Consider the following 20,092-nt stretch of genomic DNA (forward strand, 5'->3'; position numbering starts at 1 on the left):
TTTATTCTCAACCTTCAGATTTTCAGATCTTCAGAGGGTGCAGGTGATTTTATTTTGCCAAGATTCACCTGACTTCAGTCCAAAACACACGTAGTATTGATATCAACACCAAAGCAGTAACCTGCTATTCTCAGAAGAATTTAAACAAAAAACTGGTTGTGGTCCCCTGAAATGTGTTTCATGGAAAGTGAGCTCACACTGAGAAACACCTGCTGTAAGTTAAGAGATTTTATTTGAATATTGGCTCACTTTGAGGGTCCTGTTAATAGTTTGCAGTAAGCACATACTGCTATAAATCTAAATCCACTGTTAGTGGCTGACATGAGAAACTAAGTTGAATTTCAATGAAATTCTGTAGTAAATTGTTTCACCTGGTTGATACATTGTTTTGTTTTGAATGGCATTTCCCCTCTAAAGTATAAAAAACATGATGCTGAACATAACTTTTACCAGGAATATCTGGGGCGTTGCATTCTGGGACTCTCAAGAACTGCATTTCCAACACGTTAGCTTTTAAGTTGAAACTCCTATCGTCCCCCCAATGTTATATATAGTTTCATAAATGAAGTCAAATAGATTCATTATAATAAGCGGCTCCAGCCTCCTGTGCTAATGACTCAGAAGGGAGAAAATAAAATTCCCCATCTTTCTGGATCTGTATTAACTGCTCAACAGTAAACTGAGGGAGAAAACATTTGATTCTGAAAGGTATTTGTTTTAAGTTAAATGAAGACTCACTCATCTGCCACTCATCTATAGTTTTAAAGGAAAATCTTTGAAAGTCAGACATTTTGAATCTTCGGGAACACATGAACTGCTGTGTAATGAAGTCCATGTGCTTTAAAAGTGTAATGTGCATCTCCACAGCCATGGTAAGCAAAGATGCTCTCTTTGAACCAGGCTATCACTTGGAACATAAAGTAGCTTTCCAATATATATTTAGTCTCTGTCAAAGGGGACGTTTTCAAAGGATTTGGCAGAAAACGGACAACGGCTCATTATAGCAGTCATCTCACAAGCATGAGGCAAAGAGATTTTTAAAAGTACCTTTGTGGCAGTTTGGCTTAAGAAGATTAAATTCACCATCATTGAGTTGGTCTTGAAACAGATCAGTACCCCAACCACTAACCCAGCAGTTAAATGTCTCTTCATTTTTAAACTTTCATGGTCATCTTGGGTTTTAAAATGACCCCAATGCTCTCTAGGCTGAAGAAAATCAGCCAAACCAACATCTGAACCTTTTTTTCACACTGTGCATGTGATGCACACTCAAAAATGCGCTTAAAAAGGCGTTTTTGAGCGCGCTTTTAGCACATGGTGTTCACACTGGACCACTGCTGCTCGATACTAGCACATGTAGCAAAAGATGGAAGAGGTTTGGTGCAAAATGTCAAAGCGGTGCAAATCTTGTAAATCTTGCTCCAGGGTTTTTCTTTCACAGTTCTATTACAATATATAAAAGACTTGGTGTCATACTGGTGTCACACTTATTAGTTTATCCTTCATGATCAATTTTTAAACAGTTGGCACTTCTGTGAATTGAAAAGGACGCCATCCACACGTCATTACCAAATCAGAGTCACTGATGGGTCAGAGTTCAACTGCTTTAACTTTCAACGCATGTATAATGTTTTGCATGTGGAGCCCGAAAACAGACTTAAAATCTTAAAATCAGCAAGACTTTTGAACGCAGAAACCCCAAATGGCGCACATACACGCAATTACATACACTTTTTATTGGAAGTGATCACTTGAACGCGCGTTTCCCGGTGTGAACATAGGGGTTGCCATAGCAAATCATCCATCTAACCCAAACCTCAGCATCCTTCCTGCTCACACCAACCACCCACACATCGTCCTTCACTACATTCATAATCCTCATCTTTGGTCTTTCTCAAGGCCTCTTTCCTTGTAGCTCCAACCTCAACAACCTTTTAGAGCAGAGGTGTCCAACTTCAGGCTTTGGCATTTTGCTGTTTGTTTGTTTTTTTTTAATCCAGCCTTATCTGCTTCATTACCTAGATCAGGTGTGTTTAGCCAATAGCGAGCTTCAATGGCCGTTTGGTTGGAAAACATGTAGGACACCGGCCCTTGAGGCCTCAATTCTGACCCCCCTGTTCTAAAGTCACTGTCCACAACACGGCTGTTCTTCCATCAGACTTTTTTCCCCCTTATTTCATACTTATAGACACTCTATGGTCACACATCACACCTGAAACCTTCCTCCACTTGTTTCAACTAGCTTCCACACACCTCTCCACCTTTTTTTCCACCGTCTGTTGCTCTGGACTCACTAGTGCTTAAGTCCTCCACCTTCTTCATCTCTGATCTCTGTTACCTCACCCTCCCACTTGATGACTTTAGTTAAACACAGATGCTGTATCTTAATGCGGCTGACCTTCAATCCTCTCCTTTCCAGAGCAAACCTCCACATCAGTAAATGTTCCTCTCCCTGCCCTTTGCTCCCTCTACAGATCCCAATCTAAATCAAGATTGAATCATTTTAAAAAAAGCAGAAACTCTACACTTAACTAACTTGACCTGTGCAGTTAAGCAACTTTCTTGTTGTTTTTCACATCTTAACAAATGTTTTAGAGCTGAATCACACAGCAAGTTGAGTTGCAACAGTCCAAAACCTCAACATAATTTCACAATTCTTCAGTTAAACTTCCTCTAAAAGACAACAGTTATCAAACTTCTATCTTTGCTTTTTTTTCCAAACTTTTTTCAGCTTGTCCATGTAATCTGTAATCAGGTTCACATGCTGCCCCAAGGCGTAATGTCCACACAAATCTCCACGCAGATGACTCACATCACCGCGTGCTGAGTTCCATGTTGATGCTGCACCGTGACACAGAGAGGAGAAGGGAGACGCACCAACAGCACCAACAAAACTCCACCCATCTAATTCTCTGTCAAACCTCACTTGAGCACCAACGCTCTTATGCAACGCCACCCACTGAGGTCCCAGTGACACCTCCTTCACAAACTCGCACACATGCAACCCACACAGAAGAATTAACTTACAACATATTTGTTCTGTGTGGGGGAGAGGCGACATCACCAAGTCTGCCTGCATTGTGTCCACAGATCAAACACCACGGTGTAAACAAGGTGTGGGCTATTCAAAGATGGATATCAGGTCCATTTACTTCAGTTGTTAGAAGACAACCAGCTATTGTTGACATTTTGGGACGCAGGCTTTCCTAAAGAGTTAGACGGGGAACCTGACATAATGTTCATGACCCTACAGAAAGGCGTAAAATCACGAGTACGATAACTTAAAGCTTAGCAATAAGAACAAATAAACACACAGAAATCCACCCAACCTCTTTGTCTCAGCAGCTAAGCATGTGAGGAGGGAGTGATGCATGAGCTGGACTTCCTGTGATGGATATTCGGATGACATGATGCCTTTCTTCATACAGTAGGTCAACAAGCTCCATGTTCTTCATTAGTTCACATTAGCTAAAACTATATATCAAAAAAATCATAATTTTGAGGTAATGCTTGATGGTTTTTGTGACTTTTTTTGGATAATACAGGACATAAATAAAGAAAACTAAGCTTAAATTGCATTTCTGAGTATTTCTTTACTCAAATCACTGTGAAGTTTAAAAAAGATTAATTTTGTGACGTAGAAAATACACTGGGGCGGGCCACAAGCTCTCTGCTCTGGAGGAGAGGGCGGGGTTACTCTCCATTAATGGTCCCGCCCACAACTCAAACAAAAACCTTGCTAAATGAAGTTTAATGGGTGGATCTTTTTGCTATTACACCATTTCTAACCCATCGCTTGTTTTTAACGGTTGCCTTTTTTCTAAGTAATTGATCATGGTTCTACATTACTTAAAATTATTTCAATATCACATTTTAGGGTTTTTATTTGGTAAATTTCCCTTCATAGTTGTAAAACCTTTGCTTCCAAGTAAGTCATTTTTTTTCTAGTGGGGAGAAAACTCTCCTTTCCTGGCAATGCAAACCAAAACAGAGCAGGATGGATGGAAGAATCTCTACCATTACTGCAAACTCTGGGCCTATTAGTGTTTCTGTGTGGAATATTCTTGGCTGACAGGTGTGTGCCACATTCCCAAGTCCTTGCTTGAGCAAATGCGCCTGAGGATGCTGGTGGAGGTGGAAGACTGACATTTTTAACGAATCTCTGTTTTTAAAATACAGTGGGGCAAAAAGGTTTTTAGTCAGCCACCAATGTGGAAGTTCTCCCGCTTAAAAAGATGAGAGAGGCCTGTAATTTTCAAAGGTAAACCTTAAATATGAGACACAAAATAAGAAAAAAATACAGAAAATCACATTGCTTTATTTTTTTTAAATGTATTTGTAAATTATGGTGGAGAACCAGAAATCTTGTTTGTTTGTAGGTGACCAAATACTTAATTTCCAGCATAATTCACAAATAAATTCTATAAGAATCCGAAATTCTCATTTTTTCTCTTATAGTTGAGGTATACCTATGATGAAAACTACAGGCCTCTCGTTTTTTTTAAGTGGGAGAAATTGCGCATTTTGTGGCTGACTAAATACATCTTTGCAATGTGTACATTTTCAGTGAACACTAGTTAGGATTGTAGAGAAGCCTAAAAAAACAAGGATGATTAAACAAATAAAATACATATTAACATAGATTTTTTAAAGATGAGGGAGTCAAAGCATCTGTTTCACAGCTGTTTTTGACTTTAACCACAGCTGCAGGCAGTAAAAATACTTTTTGGATATGACTTGGAGATACTTTACCTGACGGGTCAAACCATTTGACAAATTTCTCCTCTGATGGCTAAATATGATCTGGTATGAGTTTTCTGCAGCTCACTTTGATGTGTGTCATATGACAGCCAGTTTTCCTCTCTGTGGAGGAAAATAGAATAGGTAAAAACCAAAAACAACCAAAGGGATCAAATTCATTTACACAAACAAAAATATAGAACTCGCTTTGGGATAACTGAATTTTTAAAATGTGTATCATTTACTACAAACTTCAAACATGGCAGCAAGTCTGCCTCTTGGCAGCAGAGCTCTTCAGACGTAGCTGCAAAGACACGTAACAATGAATATCGAAGGAATACTTTTGAAGGATTGCTTTTGGCTTTACACTTTCAATGTTTAACATTTCTGAGCATCCAGTGATGATTTCCCACTTTCTTCACTCTATTAATACTCGTTTATTCAAAACTAAAGTATAAATGCAGATCAAAATATTTAAAAAACAGTTGCCGTTGACTAGAAACACTATGTACATTAAAATAGTTAAGAAAAAATGTACAAATTTATACATAAAGTGCTTAAGAAAAGGAAATGCATATTTAATTGACAACCCAGCCTTTTAAAACCTATTATTAATGCGCTTTTACTCAGTTAACTTTTTATTTCTTTGTTTTTTTGACAATATTCTTTGTTCCACACATTAGAATCTTAAAGCAGTCAAAATTATTTTATGTCTTTCGGATCATTTTGCATATATTTTTCATTTTTGTCCTATTTTTTTCTTTTTAAAGTATATGCCCGAAATAAAATATCATAATCATCATCATCATCATCCTGGGACATCAGCACATATTTAATGTCTGCATGTACTCTAATGATAAAGTGTAAGCCAAAAGGCAAAATAAGATTAAAGCGAGATAACGGATTATTTAATGGTTTCATGGTTGAAACTTCAACTTGAGAGTGACTCAATGGGGAAAGTAGTAGTTGTGGTTCCTACTGTCACATGTATGAGTGTATGGTTTCTTTACCTTCTTTACCTGCTTCTGAATAATGCTACTTTTATTAAAGAATACTTATTTTTATTTTTTATTTGTTCTTTTCACTGTTTTAGTTGGTTAACTTTTAAATCTGTAAGAGCCACTTTTCATTCCTATGTGGTGCAGTAACAGCGACTTTCCTTCTGCAGAAAGGCCTGCAAAGCTCAGTCAGACGTTTGCATTTTATTAAGCAGGTTTCTGACTGGTTGTTCATTTCTTTTTTTTTTATTGGTTTTATCTTTTTTAGAGAATCCACGAGGTACTGTTAGTTATGAAATGAACGGCCCCACCTCTTTTTAATCATTGAAAGTCTTTCAACCGGTTTGTTTCCATCGATGCTGCAACTTAAGTTCCAGACATTAAACATCTACCTGTTTTTCTTCAAAGACACATGTTAACAGTTGTAAACGAGTGTTTTGACTCTGAGTAAAAAAAAAAAGTGGCTTCAGTCATCATTTAAACTCTTGGCCACAATAGAAACAATTTTTTCAAAAGTAACTATTTCTTTTTAGAAAGTAGCTTTACGGCAGTGAGAGTAAACTTGCACATGAGCGTCCCAGACAGCCCTATTATTGAGATAGTTGAAATTCCTCAACTTTAAGTCCAGCAATGCTGTTCCAGCTGCTGACATTTTTCCCTATGATTTTCATTTCAGCTTTTGTTATTCTAACTTTAACTGCCTTGCAGAAAAAAAAAGAGAATTTACCTGGAGGTTTATTACCTGCTGACACTTGTCGATTTGTCGATCAACTCCTTTAATGCTCAGCAGCAGCGAAATCCCTTTCATTTAGAGGTTCCTCTGCCCCTCTCACACCCCAACAGGTTGCCCGTCAGACACAGAAGCATCCATTTACAGCCTTGTCTCTGCGTTGGTGCAGGCGAACGGCACACAGGTGCCTTTTTCTCTGCATTTCTTTGCCCCAGGGGTCGGCATGAATCTAAGGTGTGTTTGCAAACACTTCCTTCATTATGCATTTGAATCAACAGAGAGGGGGTTAAAAAAAAGCTTCTATTAAGAACCTGGGCCTACAACTGTGTTGGAAAAATATTCAACTCTTGCGCAACCCAAATATGGAAACTAAGGGAACAAAGTGCAGGCCTCATGAGTTGAGGCATGACTGGAGGCTGGCCAGTTATCCCTGCTTTCTTTTTCTCTTTAGCTTGAGTAAATATTTTTCATTAAAGCTGTCCAAAGCAGACCCATATGCTGAGTAAATCTAACCCAACTCTTAAGTGGGCATGCTTCAAAAGCAGGATTTTCAGACTTTTTGGTACTAAGTCAGAAAAAGCTTTTTCCTGAGGGACATTTTTGTTTGCGTTTCCATTTTTACTCTTTGAGGTTTCCAAATCTGCAAGATTCTTTCAGTTTTCTGATATAGATTCTCTATAATCTCTTGATTTAAATCTATAGGAAATAATTTTTTTGCCTTCAGATTTCATAAATTCCCTCTTCGCTCCAGCACAGAAACAAGCTGGTGTTTGCACAAAGCTGGCTATGTCTTCTTCTCTTTATTAATCTTTTAAATGTGTATTTTTCGATGGATTCTACACCCTTCCTCCCCTTAAAACCACCTTTGATCCCTGCAATCAACTTCATGTACATGCATATCGTGACACACGTTATGCTTATTTATTTCTTTTTTTACATTTGTGGAGGAACGTGCATCACAAAAATTCAGAAGAAAATTCTAAGAAGAAAGAAGATAATTCTAGTTGATAAAGGGATTGTTTCGTTTTTGGGTTTTTTTCCCCCCAAAGTGAATGTTACACAGCTGTGAAAATGTTACACAGCTGTGAAGGCTGAGTATATCTGGGTGGGGCTGAAAACTACAAGCGTGTGGCAACCGGTGCTGAACCCAGGTGTGCAAGTAAGTAACTGATAAGAAAAGTATGGAGGTTCTGATCCTTGGTTTTATATCTATATCTGGAAATGCTGATTTTTTTTTTTTTTTTTGAGATTACTATTTATTACACATGGACTACAATTATCCTGTCTTACCCCTGAACTGTTGGGGTTATCTTTTACCGAGCTGCTGACAAAAAAGGGAGAGGTGTGACATCAGAAACTAAAGAACAGCAGTTAAGAAGGATGTAGTTTTCTTTTTATTTTTTTTAGATTTTTGGTTTTCCTCTGCAGAAAGGAGCAGATGGAGGACAGACAAACGAGAACACCAGGGATGGATCATTTGGAAACTAGAAAAGATGTAAACAATGGTTTGCTTAAGGCTGAATGGGAAATAAAGGTGGATAGGTTCTCTGGGTTGGGGCCTCAGCTTGCCTCTGCGGGGCACAGATAAGGCGTGGTGAGCTAATAGTCAGAGAAAAGCTCAGTATCTTCCAGCTTATCGTTGCTCAATCAGCTTCCCGAAATAGATGTGAGGTTGGACTGGGGCAGAGCCAATAACTGTTTTCTGCTGAGGAAGGTGACATTACCATACGGCCTGGTTGGCTGGCAGGGAGGCAAGCTGAGCTCCACCTGTTTTTATGACAGCCAAGGCGAGGTGGGGGTGAGCTCGGGCCACGTTTCAGTGGTCTTTTTAAAACCTCTTTTATTGCTGTTTCTTTTTTTTTGCTCCAACCTGATCTTTTCTTGTGTTTTCTCCTTTTTTTATGCCTTCAAATCATGTGTTTAAGAAAATAGAGGTGAAATTATTAAAATATGTTTTATTCTAGTAAATTCTTCTCAATTTGTGTCTCAAAACACTCATCTTGGTGTTTGTTTGAACAGTAAAATGAATGTAACTGCTTATAAATAAAGTTAAAGTGGGTTTGCTGACTGTTCTCTCCCTTCTGGCAGAAGTGACCTCCCTGGTGTCAACCTCCTGATAAGTCACAGCATGTGTGGAGTGACAGCCTGGAAAAAAATGGAGCAGTTGATATGGTGGGGGGGCGAGGGTCTCCTTTCTGCCCCCCCCCCCCCCCCCCCTCATTCCCCACACAGGGAGTCCCACATGTGATTTACAGCAAAACCGTCACCCACTGGAGGGGTATTTCAGGGTGACCCGTTCCCCGCAGCCTTTCCTTCAGAGGCCTACGTGCGCACAAACACAGAGTCACGGAGAAGCATAAACAAACATTCTCCTCCCCACCCCGTCCCGCTATCGGCACACGCCGTGAACTTTACTCAGTCGTATCAAGCCCCGAGCGCGTCAGGGAACGGTGGGACAGACGAGCCGTGATGAGCCAGCTCCGGCGGGGCCCAAATTTGGCAGCAGGGGTCAGGGTGACAGCGACCCGACGTCCAAACGCCTCTCGTCAACAGCAGTGAGACCAAACTAGCCTCAACTTTTAGGGGAATCATCAGATTATAGTCAAATATTATTTAAAAATTGTTTAAAACTTTTCACAGCTGTCAGCACTTGTAGGTCATTGAACCAACTCAATTATGTTCATTATACCTATTTATTATGTAATGTATATGTAACTAATCTGCTTTCTTTCCTTTTCTGTTAAGAAAATAAAAGCAGAATACAAAACTGCAGCCTCTTGGTTTCACTCCAGCTACTTTATAGTTCTAAATGAAAAGTTGTGGATCAAATTCTGCCGTCCACATAAAAAAAACAGTCCTTCCAGTTATTTGTTAACAGACCTCGTGGTCTGGGACACTAGGTGAAATGCAAGCAGTCAGCTTGGCCTTCTGTCACACAGTGATCAACACCGTTATTTAACACTTGAACTGCCCTCATTCTGTTCCAGCTGCGTACAACGCACTGGGATCATGTAAGCGGGCTCCTTGGAGGTTTATGTGCCTTCCAGAACCTGCTACTGCCAGGCTCACCAACCTGTAAAACCAGGGGGCCCGGCTCTAAGCTCACGGGGCTCACACCGTAAACCAACTCCCACTGAGCAAGAGAAATAATGTCTGTTTAATAGTTGCAACAGATTGGTAAGCACTCTTATGGAGTGTTAAGCTGCTGAGACCAGTAAATCTTCATCACAAGCACAGAAAATAAACTGTGCTGAGATATACTATTATCTGGTATTAGTTTAAATTCCTATGGATCAGCTGTGATCTATAGCTTTTATATTCATGAACCCCAGCATTGAGGAGAGGTGAATGGATGTTAGCCAAGAACATAATGTACGAAATTGATGATTAAAAAGGAATAACCGGATTCATGACTTTAGGGAAAGGAGCTGGAGTTTTGTCTGGACATGTTCAGCCCCAAGAAGGAAAGGGCTTGGTCTTCACTTCCTCCCAAACACCACCAAAATAAAGCGTTTTGTTTTTTCTCTCTCCAAGCTTTTGGTTTTAAAACTAACTTAATAAAGTGTAAGACACTGACTCAATACTTTTGTTATACCGTTTGCTTTTATCAAGTATTGCACAATGTAGGTACAAAATTAATATACGATTACATTTTGTCCATTATATAGCAAAAATCTTTAAACTCTTAACAGAAAATACAACTCTTATGTTTTCAAAAAAAAGCAAATATTCTTAAATCCCACCACTACGGAATATTCTGTACACAATCTTCAGGGTAGTCCATGTTTTTGTTTTGTTTTTTTATTTATTTTTTTTAAACAGATGAATTCAGGTTTTTTTTGTATATTTTTTTAATAAAAAAAAAAGAAAAACATAAAGTTGCTGCAGCCATCACAGATCACTGGAGTAGTAAAAAGATATAAATGCAATACCATGTCGTAGAAACAATAGATACTCTGATATTTTACAAACTCTTGTACTAAATTAAATTATACAATTAGAAAAAGACCAGGAAATCCCACTTATTTCTGCCAATTTTTTGACAAAATTGGCGATGTCCAGTTATGTTTTAAATACTGAAAGAGGCCATGACTTGTGATGATGTCTCTCTTTTTTTTCTTCTTTTTTTTTAATATATATATCTTAAAACAGTTACATAAAAAAAATATTTTGTGCTTGGTTGGCAAAAGAAATGACAACGATGCATTCGTAAGTTTAGGTAACCAAGCTTGGACATCTTGTACTACAAGCTTCATTGTTTAAAGAAAGAAAGAAAAAAAAGAAAACATTATAACTCAAGGGGGCGAAGAAATTCTCCCTCGGGCTCATGCTGTGACTCGAAACTGAGATCTTACAGGTTTACAAGTCTTTTTTTTTTATCTTTTACTTTGACATTCTGTTTTTTTGTTTACACTTTTTTAAGTTGTTTTTTTTTTTGAAAATGTGCATCTGTTTTGCTACCCCCCCATCACATTATCTCTGGTCATTTCTGCATGAAGTAGCTTAAGTAGTACTTTTACGCGTACTAGTTGGCCATGACTGGCTGGAATTGCTGGTTAGAATACTGCATGTTGCTCAAGCTGAAATTCAAGCCATCCATGAGGGACTTGTCGTTAAGGCCACCGTAGGCCGCAAACATATCGAAGGCATTGCTGTACTGCAGCGGGCTGAGGCTGAGCGAGCTGTCTCCTGGGAACAGAGCACTCTGGCTACCCTGGCCCTGCAGGGGAGGGAACACGAACTCCTTGGCATTCGGGGACAAGGCGGAGGGCTTTGGGTGCTGCTGTGGGCCAAGGCCCAGCCCGTACAGCGAGTGCATGGAGGTGGAGATGGCTTTCTGTTTGAGGAGACTGTTCACATTCAGGCCCAGGTTGGTGGGAGAGGTACGGGCCGCTTTGTTCCCAGCGTTGCTGCCGCCGTTGTTGTTGCTGCTGCGTCCACTGCTCTTCATCTTTGTGGAGCCAAACTTGGTAGCTGCGAAAGTGGCTGTAGTGAAGGTTAAAGGCTGAGTGGAGCGGGGCATGAAGGTGGGGCTGACTGCCGCCGAGTGGCCAAATGGGGGAGAAGGAGAGCTGGAGCCCGGAGAGGCACCGTTGGCAGGTTCACTGATGGGCATGAAGACCTGCGCTTCAGGGTTGAAACTGTTCTTGATCTCCTTGTCCAGATCGAGCCCTCCATTGTTGGCTCCACTTTCGTTGCTGTCATCGACATACAATACTTTGATGGGCCCCTTCTCTCCAATCTGATAGGACACCTCATAGGGGTCAATCCACACGCTGAGGTCCTGGGGCAGGTTATTGCGAACATCCTCGATCTCTAGCCCGCTCTCTTTGGCTGCTTTCTCCACCACAGGGTCTACCTTCTCCCCCACGTGGATGCATCGGAATCCTGAGCCTTTGTATGGCTTGTCTGGGTACCAGTGTCCTTCATATTTCTGCTTCAGCTGCCTCTCAAGCTCCTCGCCGAAGATGTTGACCCGCCTCCTGGGCAGCTTATTGTACAGGTACGAGATGATGAAGTTGAGAGCTACTTGGATTTCAAGCTGCATAGCGGACTGCTGAAGTGTACCAGATGTGTGAAGATTAGCTTCTTCTGACCTTGAACGTGTCCACCGGGTCTGCTTTGTTTATCCGTGTTTGGCAACACAGACGTGCTCCAGGCAGGGTGGCAAAAGCGACCGGGACGTGGGTGAAACAGGTTGGAAAATCAAAAAGTGCTGGTTTTGTGATGCAGTGGTGTCCCTCCACAGGGTGTTTAGTACTTTTTTTCCTGCAAAAAAACAAAGAAAGGGGATAAATACTCGAGGAAAGACAACTTATCCACCAAATAAGTATCTGAAATGACCAAAAACGAGGACAAAATATAATAAAGAAATCAAAATCTGTTTATGGCTGATCGGTATGCAGACATAGTAGAGCACAGATCCATCTTTCACTAGAGCTGGGAATCTTCTTACATAATAAGCTAGAGTGGCCCCAGAAAGCAGAATGGAGACAAAGTACGGTGAGGACCGTGCATTTATTTACAGTCAACGTAGCTAAGTTAACGCCTAGTCAATAATACCCGCTGGAAGCCAAGTTAGTGAGGAAACGATCTGGATTTCAGAGCTCCTAAACCTCTGTCACGGGACTGGTTCTGTGTGTAGAGATCTCATTAGGCTAGAGCTTCCCCACACTGAAAACAATGTCCAAATAAGACTTGGCAAACTGTGTCGACACCCATGTTTAGTGGTTTCAAGGGGAGTGGGGGGGGGTGACATCCTTTCCTCTGGAGCATATGTTTGGTGGAAAAAAATGATGTGCAAACGTTCACGGACATCCACGGCACGCGACCTGATCTGATAAAAGCCTGTCAATGACCTGTTGATAGGCTCAGAGACCAAAATCTAGAACATTCTAAACGGTCATTTTACTCTGAAGGGAACTATTTTCAATGAGGAGGTGGAACCCATTTCTACTCGACTCACGACTAGCTTGAAGGAAACTATTTTAGGAGCCATTTCGATTATTAGAGCTCCTAAAAATAGAAAGACAAAAAAATATACGACTTGGTGGTGACGTCAAAACCGTGTGACAGCAAAATGAATTTATTGTCGTTGATTGATATAATCTTGCGCCATCGTTGTGCCAGTTGCTCTAGCGGAGAAAAACTACCAAAATATGTCGCTTTTCGGGGTTGAGAAAGGTCAAAAATGGGGGATTAATTGCCCTTTTTGTACAGCCGGTGCCGTTTTTCCATGAAAATATAACACCCGAATAGCAAACACCGACCGTCTCTGCACGTACACCCCTCCCTAACTTCCACAGGACTGACGCAGCAAATCAGCTTAGAAAGTGCGAACACGGCTATAAAACGACAGCAAACATAAATGCAGACACTACAAGACGGGAAAAAGAAGTCGGGCATACTTACTTTTCGTAAAAAATAAAGATTCTCAGTAGTTCTGAAGTACCGTTGGTTAGTGCAAATAGGAATAAAGTATAAATACTTTCTTTACATAGGATATATTATCAGTTTTACAAAAAATATTCCAGTAAATGTAGGTTTCGGAGGATTGGCGTTTACGGTTTGCTTCGGTTTCTGTTCTTAAGGTTATTTTGCGTGTTTAAAGTCCTCTTTCAGCAGGCTTGCAGAGCAGCTCCCTCCTACACGGGAGTTTCGCAACTTCGTCCCCTTCTTGTGTTGCGTTGCCTTTATTTATAGATTTCCTCCGCCATGGGCACGAGGGAGGCGGTGATGCGGTTTCAGAGGTCAAAACAATACTGGCGAACGCTATTGGCCTGTTCGAGAAGTCCCTCCCTCGGAACCCGGCATTTTTCGAGCGTTCATTGGCTCATCAGGCTGTCAATCAGGACATTTGATTCCAAGAAATGGGAGGGACTCTCATGCACAGGGTTTGCGTCAGAGATAACATAGGTCTTTACTGACAACGAAAAGGGTATAAATAAACTGATAATGCGAAGGAAATAATGTAGTTTTGATACATTTTTTATTCCTACCTGAAACTTGACAAACCGTTATATATAATAGTATAAATACTAGTCAATGAGCTTTGGACATGGACAGTTTATGTGTTTTTTTAATCACATGAATTAAATTAACTTATTCCTGTTTCAATAACGGTAGTGTTCCCTGAAAGTTCTTTCTTTATTTATTTATTTATTTCATTTTGGCTTGAAACGCAGCAGGAATGGGGATGAATACAGGTTTAATGCCTGAAAGGAGATTCCCTGCAGCGGAACAATACAGCTGGCAGCAGTGTGGGTGGTGCCGTGTGCTATCTAGAAAACACAAGCGCTGATTGGTCGAAAACGGGGCAGGAGTCCTACTGGTGTATCCGTATCCAAGGTGCTGATGCAGGCAGCGCACGTCATCGCTCTGGTAAACGCACGCTGTCGCCCAGCTTAAAGTGCACTAACACATCAAACTATGCTAATGACACCAACTCGGTGCTCGGGGGCTGCAGTAATGCATCACACACACACACACACACACACACACACACACACACATAGAAGTGTTTTTATTGTTTATGGTGAGGGGCTAATATTGTAGACGAAACACAGTCGAGCAGTTAAAAGGGAGGAATGCTACTTTCATAGACAACTCCGTAATGGAAAACAGCAGTCTGTCTTGTATGGAAGGGACAGAGTGGACTTTGACTTGAGTGGAGTCATGTGCTTGTTGTATAAGTGTGTGCAAAGGCCTTCTTTGTATGGATCAAACACAAAAGACACACCATATCTTAACATTGGACCCTTAGATATTCACTCTGCGAGTGAATTTTTAGGATCAATTAAAAGTATATATAATTGAGTCTGAGTTCTTTAACTACTCACAATTGAGTGCACTATAGTGAATTTCTATGGCTTTTCTATGTCCGAATTCCCTTCCTACTCCCTAACTATTAAAAAAACAATATTGTGCGGGCCTATCTAGTTCTCTGGAGTGTAAGAGCAGTTTGGACTATATGCTCACTACTTTTTTTTTTTAACAGCGAACATGACGTCAAGGCCTTCACAAAGTAAAAACCTAATAAATAGGAACATTTTACGAAGACTATTTATGAATCCACTGTGTTCTGAAGATGAAAATGTGGAGGGTTTTAAAAAAACACATATTATTTCACAAAAATTCTTCAAACGCAAAACATTGAGGTCTACACTCACCAATCTAGTGAGTATCGATAGATTCTGACAGCACTACAAAATGGCAGACTTTATAGTGCACTGTAGTGAGTTGTTAAAAAATTTCAACACAATCTACAATTCCAAAATCTAGTGCCCTAAAAATTTCCCAAAAGTATCGGTAAAAAAGCCAGTGTGCATCATTGACTGTATAAGGAAACTGGACTGAGGGATCCCTCCATCCTCAGGTTCCAAGTACCCACTGGTCCCAATAAGCCAAATATTACTCAATCATTATATCAGTCAGAGTAACATTTCTTAACCAATCTTGCTAATTTTATTTCCATATTTTTTCTTTATTGCAAGTTATTCAAGCTATAAATTGGTCAATTAGATGCCCTCAATAAAAGTAGGTGGTCTCGCATTGAATATTCAAAACATTTTTATTGACAGAATCTCCCAAGTCCGCTTTCATCTGGTTCCAACATGTTAACGTCCGCATCGCAAAAAAATGGCGACTGAATCGACCTAATTTTCTACGGGTGATGGCAAACTTGCTCAGTCCAGTTCTCTTATACAGTCAATAGTGTGCAACAATGCTCACTAGATTGGCGAATATAGACCACAATGCATTGCATGTTAAATGATTTTTCATGTGAAATAAAGTGTTTTGGTTAAATATTTATAAACCATGCAAGTTTTTATCTTTGGAAGAGTGGGCTCATAAATAATCTTGGTAAAATGTTCATACTTTTTAGGTTTTAACTTAATGAAATCAGTGACATGTTATAAAAAATAATAGTGAGAATGGTGTCCAAATTGCTGTGAAAATCCAGGGCACTACATAGTTTTTTAGTTGTTAGGGAGGGAATTCAGACACCACCTATGTGTTGTTTTCTGTTTCTGGATGTAAACACTCCACTTCCTTCCTACTCATTTTGTGAAACTCAAGCTGTCTTAAACCTCTTTGCACTAGTAATAAACAGCCGTCACCTGACAGAGCAAGGTCGGCAGCCATAATGAGGCATGCTAAGACTGCTATATTGTCTTAGGGTGTAATCCTCTAATGATTAAAGCCTAATGCATCCACTACACTACAGCCTCTGTCACTTCTGCTTATGAAGAAGTGTAACACCTAAATATATCTAATCTCCCTCCCCTCCGTCAGTGCCTTTAGTCTGTTTCCAGTGATGCAAGTGTGGGCAGAGCCAGAAACAAGGTAAAAAGTCATTTACAAAGTGTTTGAGTTCATTTGAGGATTTTTTTTAAACTGCTAACACCTTAAAGAGGAAATGAAATCATGCTGTTCAGACATCACATCCTTTAAACACATCTTTAAAAAACCCTCACCTTTGTAATCTCACCCAGAAGTCAAAGAATAAAAAAAATATTTTCTCTATCAACAACTGGTCTTAGATTTATATTTTTATTATGCTAAATTACCTTTTTTTTCCTTCACACTTTTTAAGAAATATGTTAAATATTTGCAAAAACGTTTGTTTTGCTCTGAGCTGTCAAGCTCAAACTCCGTCTCAAAGCAATCAATTGATTCTTTGCTCTGGATGTGCTGGATTTATACATCATCACATACTACATGAAAACGAACAAATGGCACCTAAACAGACAAGATCCCTCTTCCGTTGTATACAACACTTCCATGTCTGCTTTGCCTCCTTCCTTTCCCTTTTCTTTCCCCCTGCCTGGTTGCCCTCCCCTCTCGAGCTCAGACGGAAAGCCTTTGACGTCACTGGTTGTTATTACTTAACACAGCTCTGCAGAGCGCCCTGGGCTCCTCGTAATAGACAGATGCTTTGCTTTCCCCTTTGAAGAGCAAATGAGGTGGTGGGCGAGACAAGCAACCCAGGAGTCAAATTGAGACGAAGACTGCGGGTTAAAACGGGGGGGTCGGGCTGGAGTCTTTTTTCCCCCCATTTCATGGAGCCAAAATTAAACTGAGATGAATTTCAGAATCTAAATTTTCCCACAGAGCAACAATAGAGCCACTCTCCCCGTGGGGAGTTTTAGTAAATATTAGTCTTTAAAGAATTGATTAAATATGACATTGATTCAATTTTTTTATAATGCAAAACATGCATTCTTGTGACATTTTTTGTTGGAAAAAAAAAAACAAACATGGAAAAAATAATCCTTGGTAGTGAACTAAGCTGCACTGTAAGGCTGCGTCCACATGGCCATCAGCAAAGTGCGTTCAAGTGACCACTTGCAAGGAAAATTCGATGCAAATGCAAGTAAATTCTTGTTTCAGGCTTCCGCAATTCTCACGTTGAAGCGCCGCTATGCAATTTTTTGAAGTATGGTCGGGACCTCTACGTACAAATTAGGCATTCATTAATCACGCACTGGGAGTTCAACCAGCAGAACTTTTGACTGCAAATTCACTCAATCATAAAAACGCATACCTTTGACCAATTGGAGACTCAGATATGGTAGTGACTTGTGGGCAGTGTCCTTTTCAAAACACAGATGTGCTAACCGTTGTAAACATGATCATGGAGGAGATATTAATAGTTGCGGGTTTTGCCCGCCCGAGATTATGTAACACCAAGTCTTTCGTATTTCGGAATAGAGCTGTGAAAGAAAAAGCCTGGAGTAAGATTTGCCAGGTTTGCACCACTTTGACATTTTGCGCCAAGCTTCTTCCAATTGTAGATAAATGCGCTAGTAGCAGGCAGCGACAGTCCGGTTTGAACACCATATGCTAAAAGCCTGCTGAAGAATGCCCATTTAGTGCGTTCTTGAATGTGCATCACCCGGTGTAAATGTAGTAGAAAACGTATGTCCTTTTGGATCTGTGACAGTACACCTCCAGCCAACAGGTACAATATTTTGATCTCAGGTTCAGCCTCTTCGCTTTGCAAAAAGAATACTGAAGCTCAACAAGAGGAACGTAAAGAAGGAATGAAAGGAGCGACAGAAATCAGAGCTCATGATTGATCAGCATTAGTTTGAATGCATCGGAAAACATCTTCTTATTTCATAGCTTGAACTCCTGCAAAAGTCACCCACTTAGTGTGGCATCTCTTTGCAAATCACAAACATCTAGGATGTAGGCAAAAGATGACACAATTTCATTTTCTTTTAGCTTTCGAACAGCTTGTCAGCTGGGGCTGCCTATCAGACATCATGCACCAGTGGCCAGCGGTGAGTCACGCAGCATGCATCCACATGGAGGATTTACAGGGCGCGGTGTATGTAAATGCAGAGGTTGTGTGAGCAGTTGTCACGACAGAAGCATAAATACTTTTTTTTTCTTTCCTGTGCATAAGCCATCCAGGCTGTTACATAATTCATCTGATGGAAGGCTAGTAGTGCAACATCAATAAATCTATTTGCCATCAGGAGGGGAGAGCATTGCAGGGCTCAAATGCACGAAGCTGCTGAATGTGAAGCAGCCCATTTCTAATCTGTGCTCTCTTTTTAAACAAAGGAAATGCATTTCAGCTGAGGATGTTGAGTCTGATCACATTTGTTGATTTATAGATTCTCATAAAGGCCTTGGTTATATTTGATATTTTTTGTTGTTGCATGAAAATAAATTGGAACATCTCTAACTCATTGTCACATTTTGCAACCATTACAATGTCTTTTTTGGCCCGTAAATCACTGGTAAAACTTCAACTGGGCCCTTTTGACTTTATTACCTCATGTTTGCACCTGATGTGATAGTATAATTAAAACAGCAACATAAGAAAGGAAAGAAATCCAATGCAAACCTTTATGGATATTGACATAAGTGCACCTCCCTTTAATGGCTCCGTGCACATTAACTGACTCGAATGATAGAGCTACACCCTACAGTGCCTGAAGGACAAAGAGAATCAATTCAGTTATGAGACACGATAAAGCTACTGGACAGATAAGAGAAAGATGTGGAGGTATTTGTGATTCATCTGAGGCACTGACAGGCAACATCAGTTCTGATTTTGGTTAGTGCCTGACATCACCTTGGTTACCTTGTTTTATTTATTATCCTTTTTTTTTTTTTGGATCCTCCATCCTTCACGCCGTCTGAATGTAAAGTATTTCGTTGAGTTGACAGTCGTTTAAAAGAAGTCTGACTTCCGGCTGGGCTGTCTCCCAGATGCTGGGACATGGTACATGTTGCATGCGAGTCCCAAACAGCAGGACTGAATGTGCCAGACGGCGGCATGAATAACAATAAGAGCAAAGATCCATGGCTGCGTGTTACATAAAATATCCTATAGTGTTGCACTTGGAAGAGGAGATCTATTTTTGACAAGCCCACGGGCGTAGAAACCCTGGTACACACAACTCTGGAGAAGGAGCTGTATTGTAGGAATTCACATAAAAGTCCTGTTTCTGCTGATGGAGTTTGAAAGTGTGCCTGGATGCCTCGGGAAAGGGTGATTCGAACTGCTCCCTTTGTTTTTATAATCCTCTCACCCCCACAAAGTCATTTTCTGGTGTCTGCTCATGGTCAAGATTCAGCCCAAAAAACCCCCCAAAAGACTAGAAGGAGAGGATGAAAAAGAAATGCAAGCAGAAGACAGGGCTTTTGGAGATTTTTGTTCCACAACCTCTGCTGGATGGTATGTTTTTGACCAACTTTCACACCCAAATCATCCAAATGTAACTTTTTCTTCATGCGAAAACAACAGAAAATGGTGTTAATAAACCTCTTGTTTGCCTCTTTTGCCCTCCTGCGGGGTTCAGGATGTGAGAAAAAAATAGTTGAGAACCTCCTGGTGACGTTCTATTTACAGGAGATTTCTTTTTCATGTGAAAAAGCTCTGTGAAGAAAAACTTTTAAAATCCTCTCATTATGAGTTTAGACTTTATGTTTGGGAAACAAAGTCCACAGAACTACTCAACACACAGAGAAAAGTTGAATCTGAGAGCTTTCTTTACACTTTTGCCCCCACTTCTTGTGGGTTTCCATGAACTTGGCCTGTACTATTTTACATCTTCCACCCATATGGGTCAATTACAACCTGCAAATGTTGCCAGGGGAATTT

The 20,092-nt window shown here is 40.3% G+C and overlaps 1 protein-coding gene and 1 long non-coding RNA gene across 2 annotated transcripts; one reads left to right on the plus strand and one right to left on the minus strand.

Moving 5' to 3' along the window:
- The first annotated feature begins 879 nt into the window (after nucleotides 1-879).
- On the plus strand, nucleotides 880-9,235 carry LOC110015486 (uncharacterized). The gene is made up of 2 exons (XR_002290694.2): nucleotides 880-8,266; nucleotides 8,557-9,235. It is a non-coding gene; the product is annotated as an uncharacterized LOC110015486 (long non-coding RNA).
- An 817-nt stretch (nucleotides 9,236-10,052) lies between these two features.
- On the minus strand, nucleotides 10,053-13,727 carry tob1a (transducer of ERBB2, 1a). Its single transcript, XM_004071497.3, has 2 exons — nucleotides 13,381-13,727; nucleotides 10,053-12,237 (listed from the first exon to the last, which is right to left on the minus strand). The coding sequence occupies exon 2, from the start codon at nucleotides 12,014-12,016 to the stop codon at nucleotides 10,994-10,996; it is 1,023 nt and encodes a 340-aa protein (XP_004071545.1). The 5' UTR covers nucleotides 12,017-12,237; nucleotides 13,381-13,727; the 3' UTR covers nucleotides 10,053-10,993.
- Nucleotides 13,728-20,092: the final 6,365 nt, after the last annotated feature.

This window comes from Oryzias latipes, chromosome 8 (genome assembly GCF_053564925.1).
Source record: "Oryzias latipes strain Hd-rR chromosome 8, Olatipes_Hd-rR_3.1".
Taxonomy (NCBI): domain Eukaryota; kingdom Metazoa; phylum Chordata; class Actinopteri; order Beloniformes; family Adrianichthyidae; genus Oryzias; species Oryzias latipes.

What these genes read in the sequence shown, in the direction of transcription:
- tob1a (XM_004071497.3), bottom strand. Translation starts at nt 12,016, where the DNA reads ATGCAGCTTGAAATCCAAGTAGCTCTCAACTTCATCATCTCGTACCTG.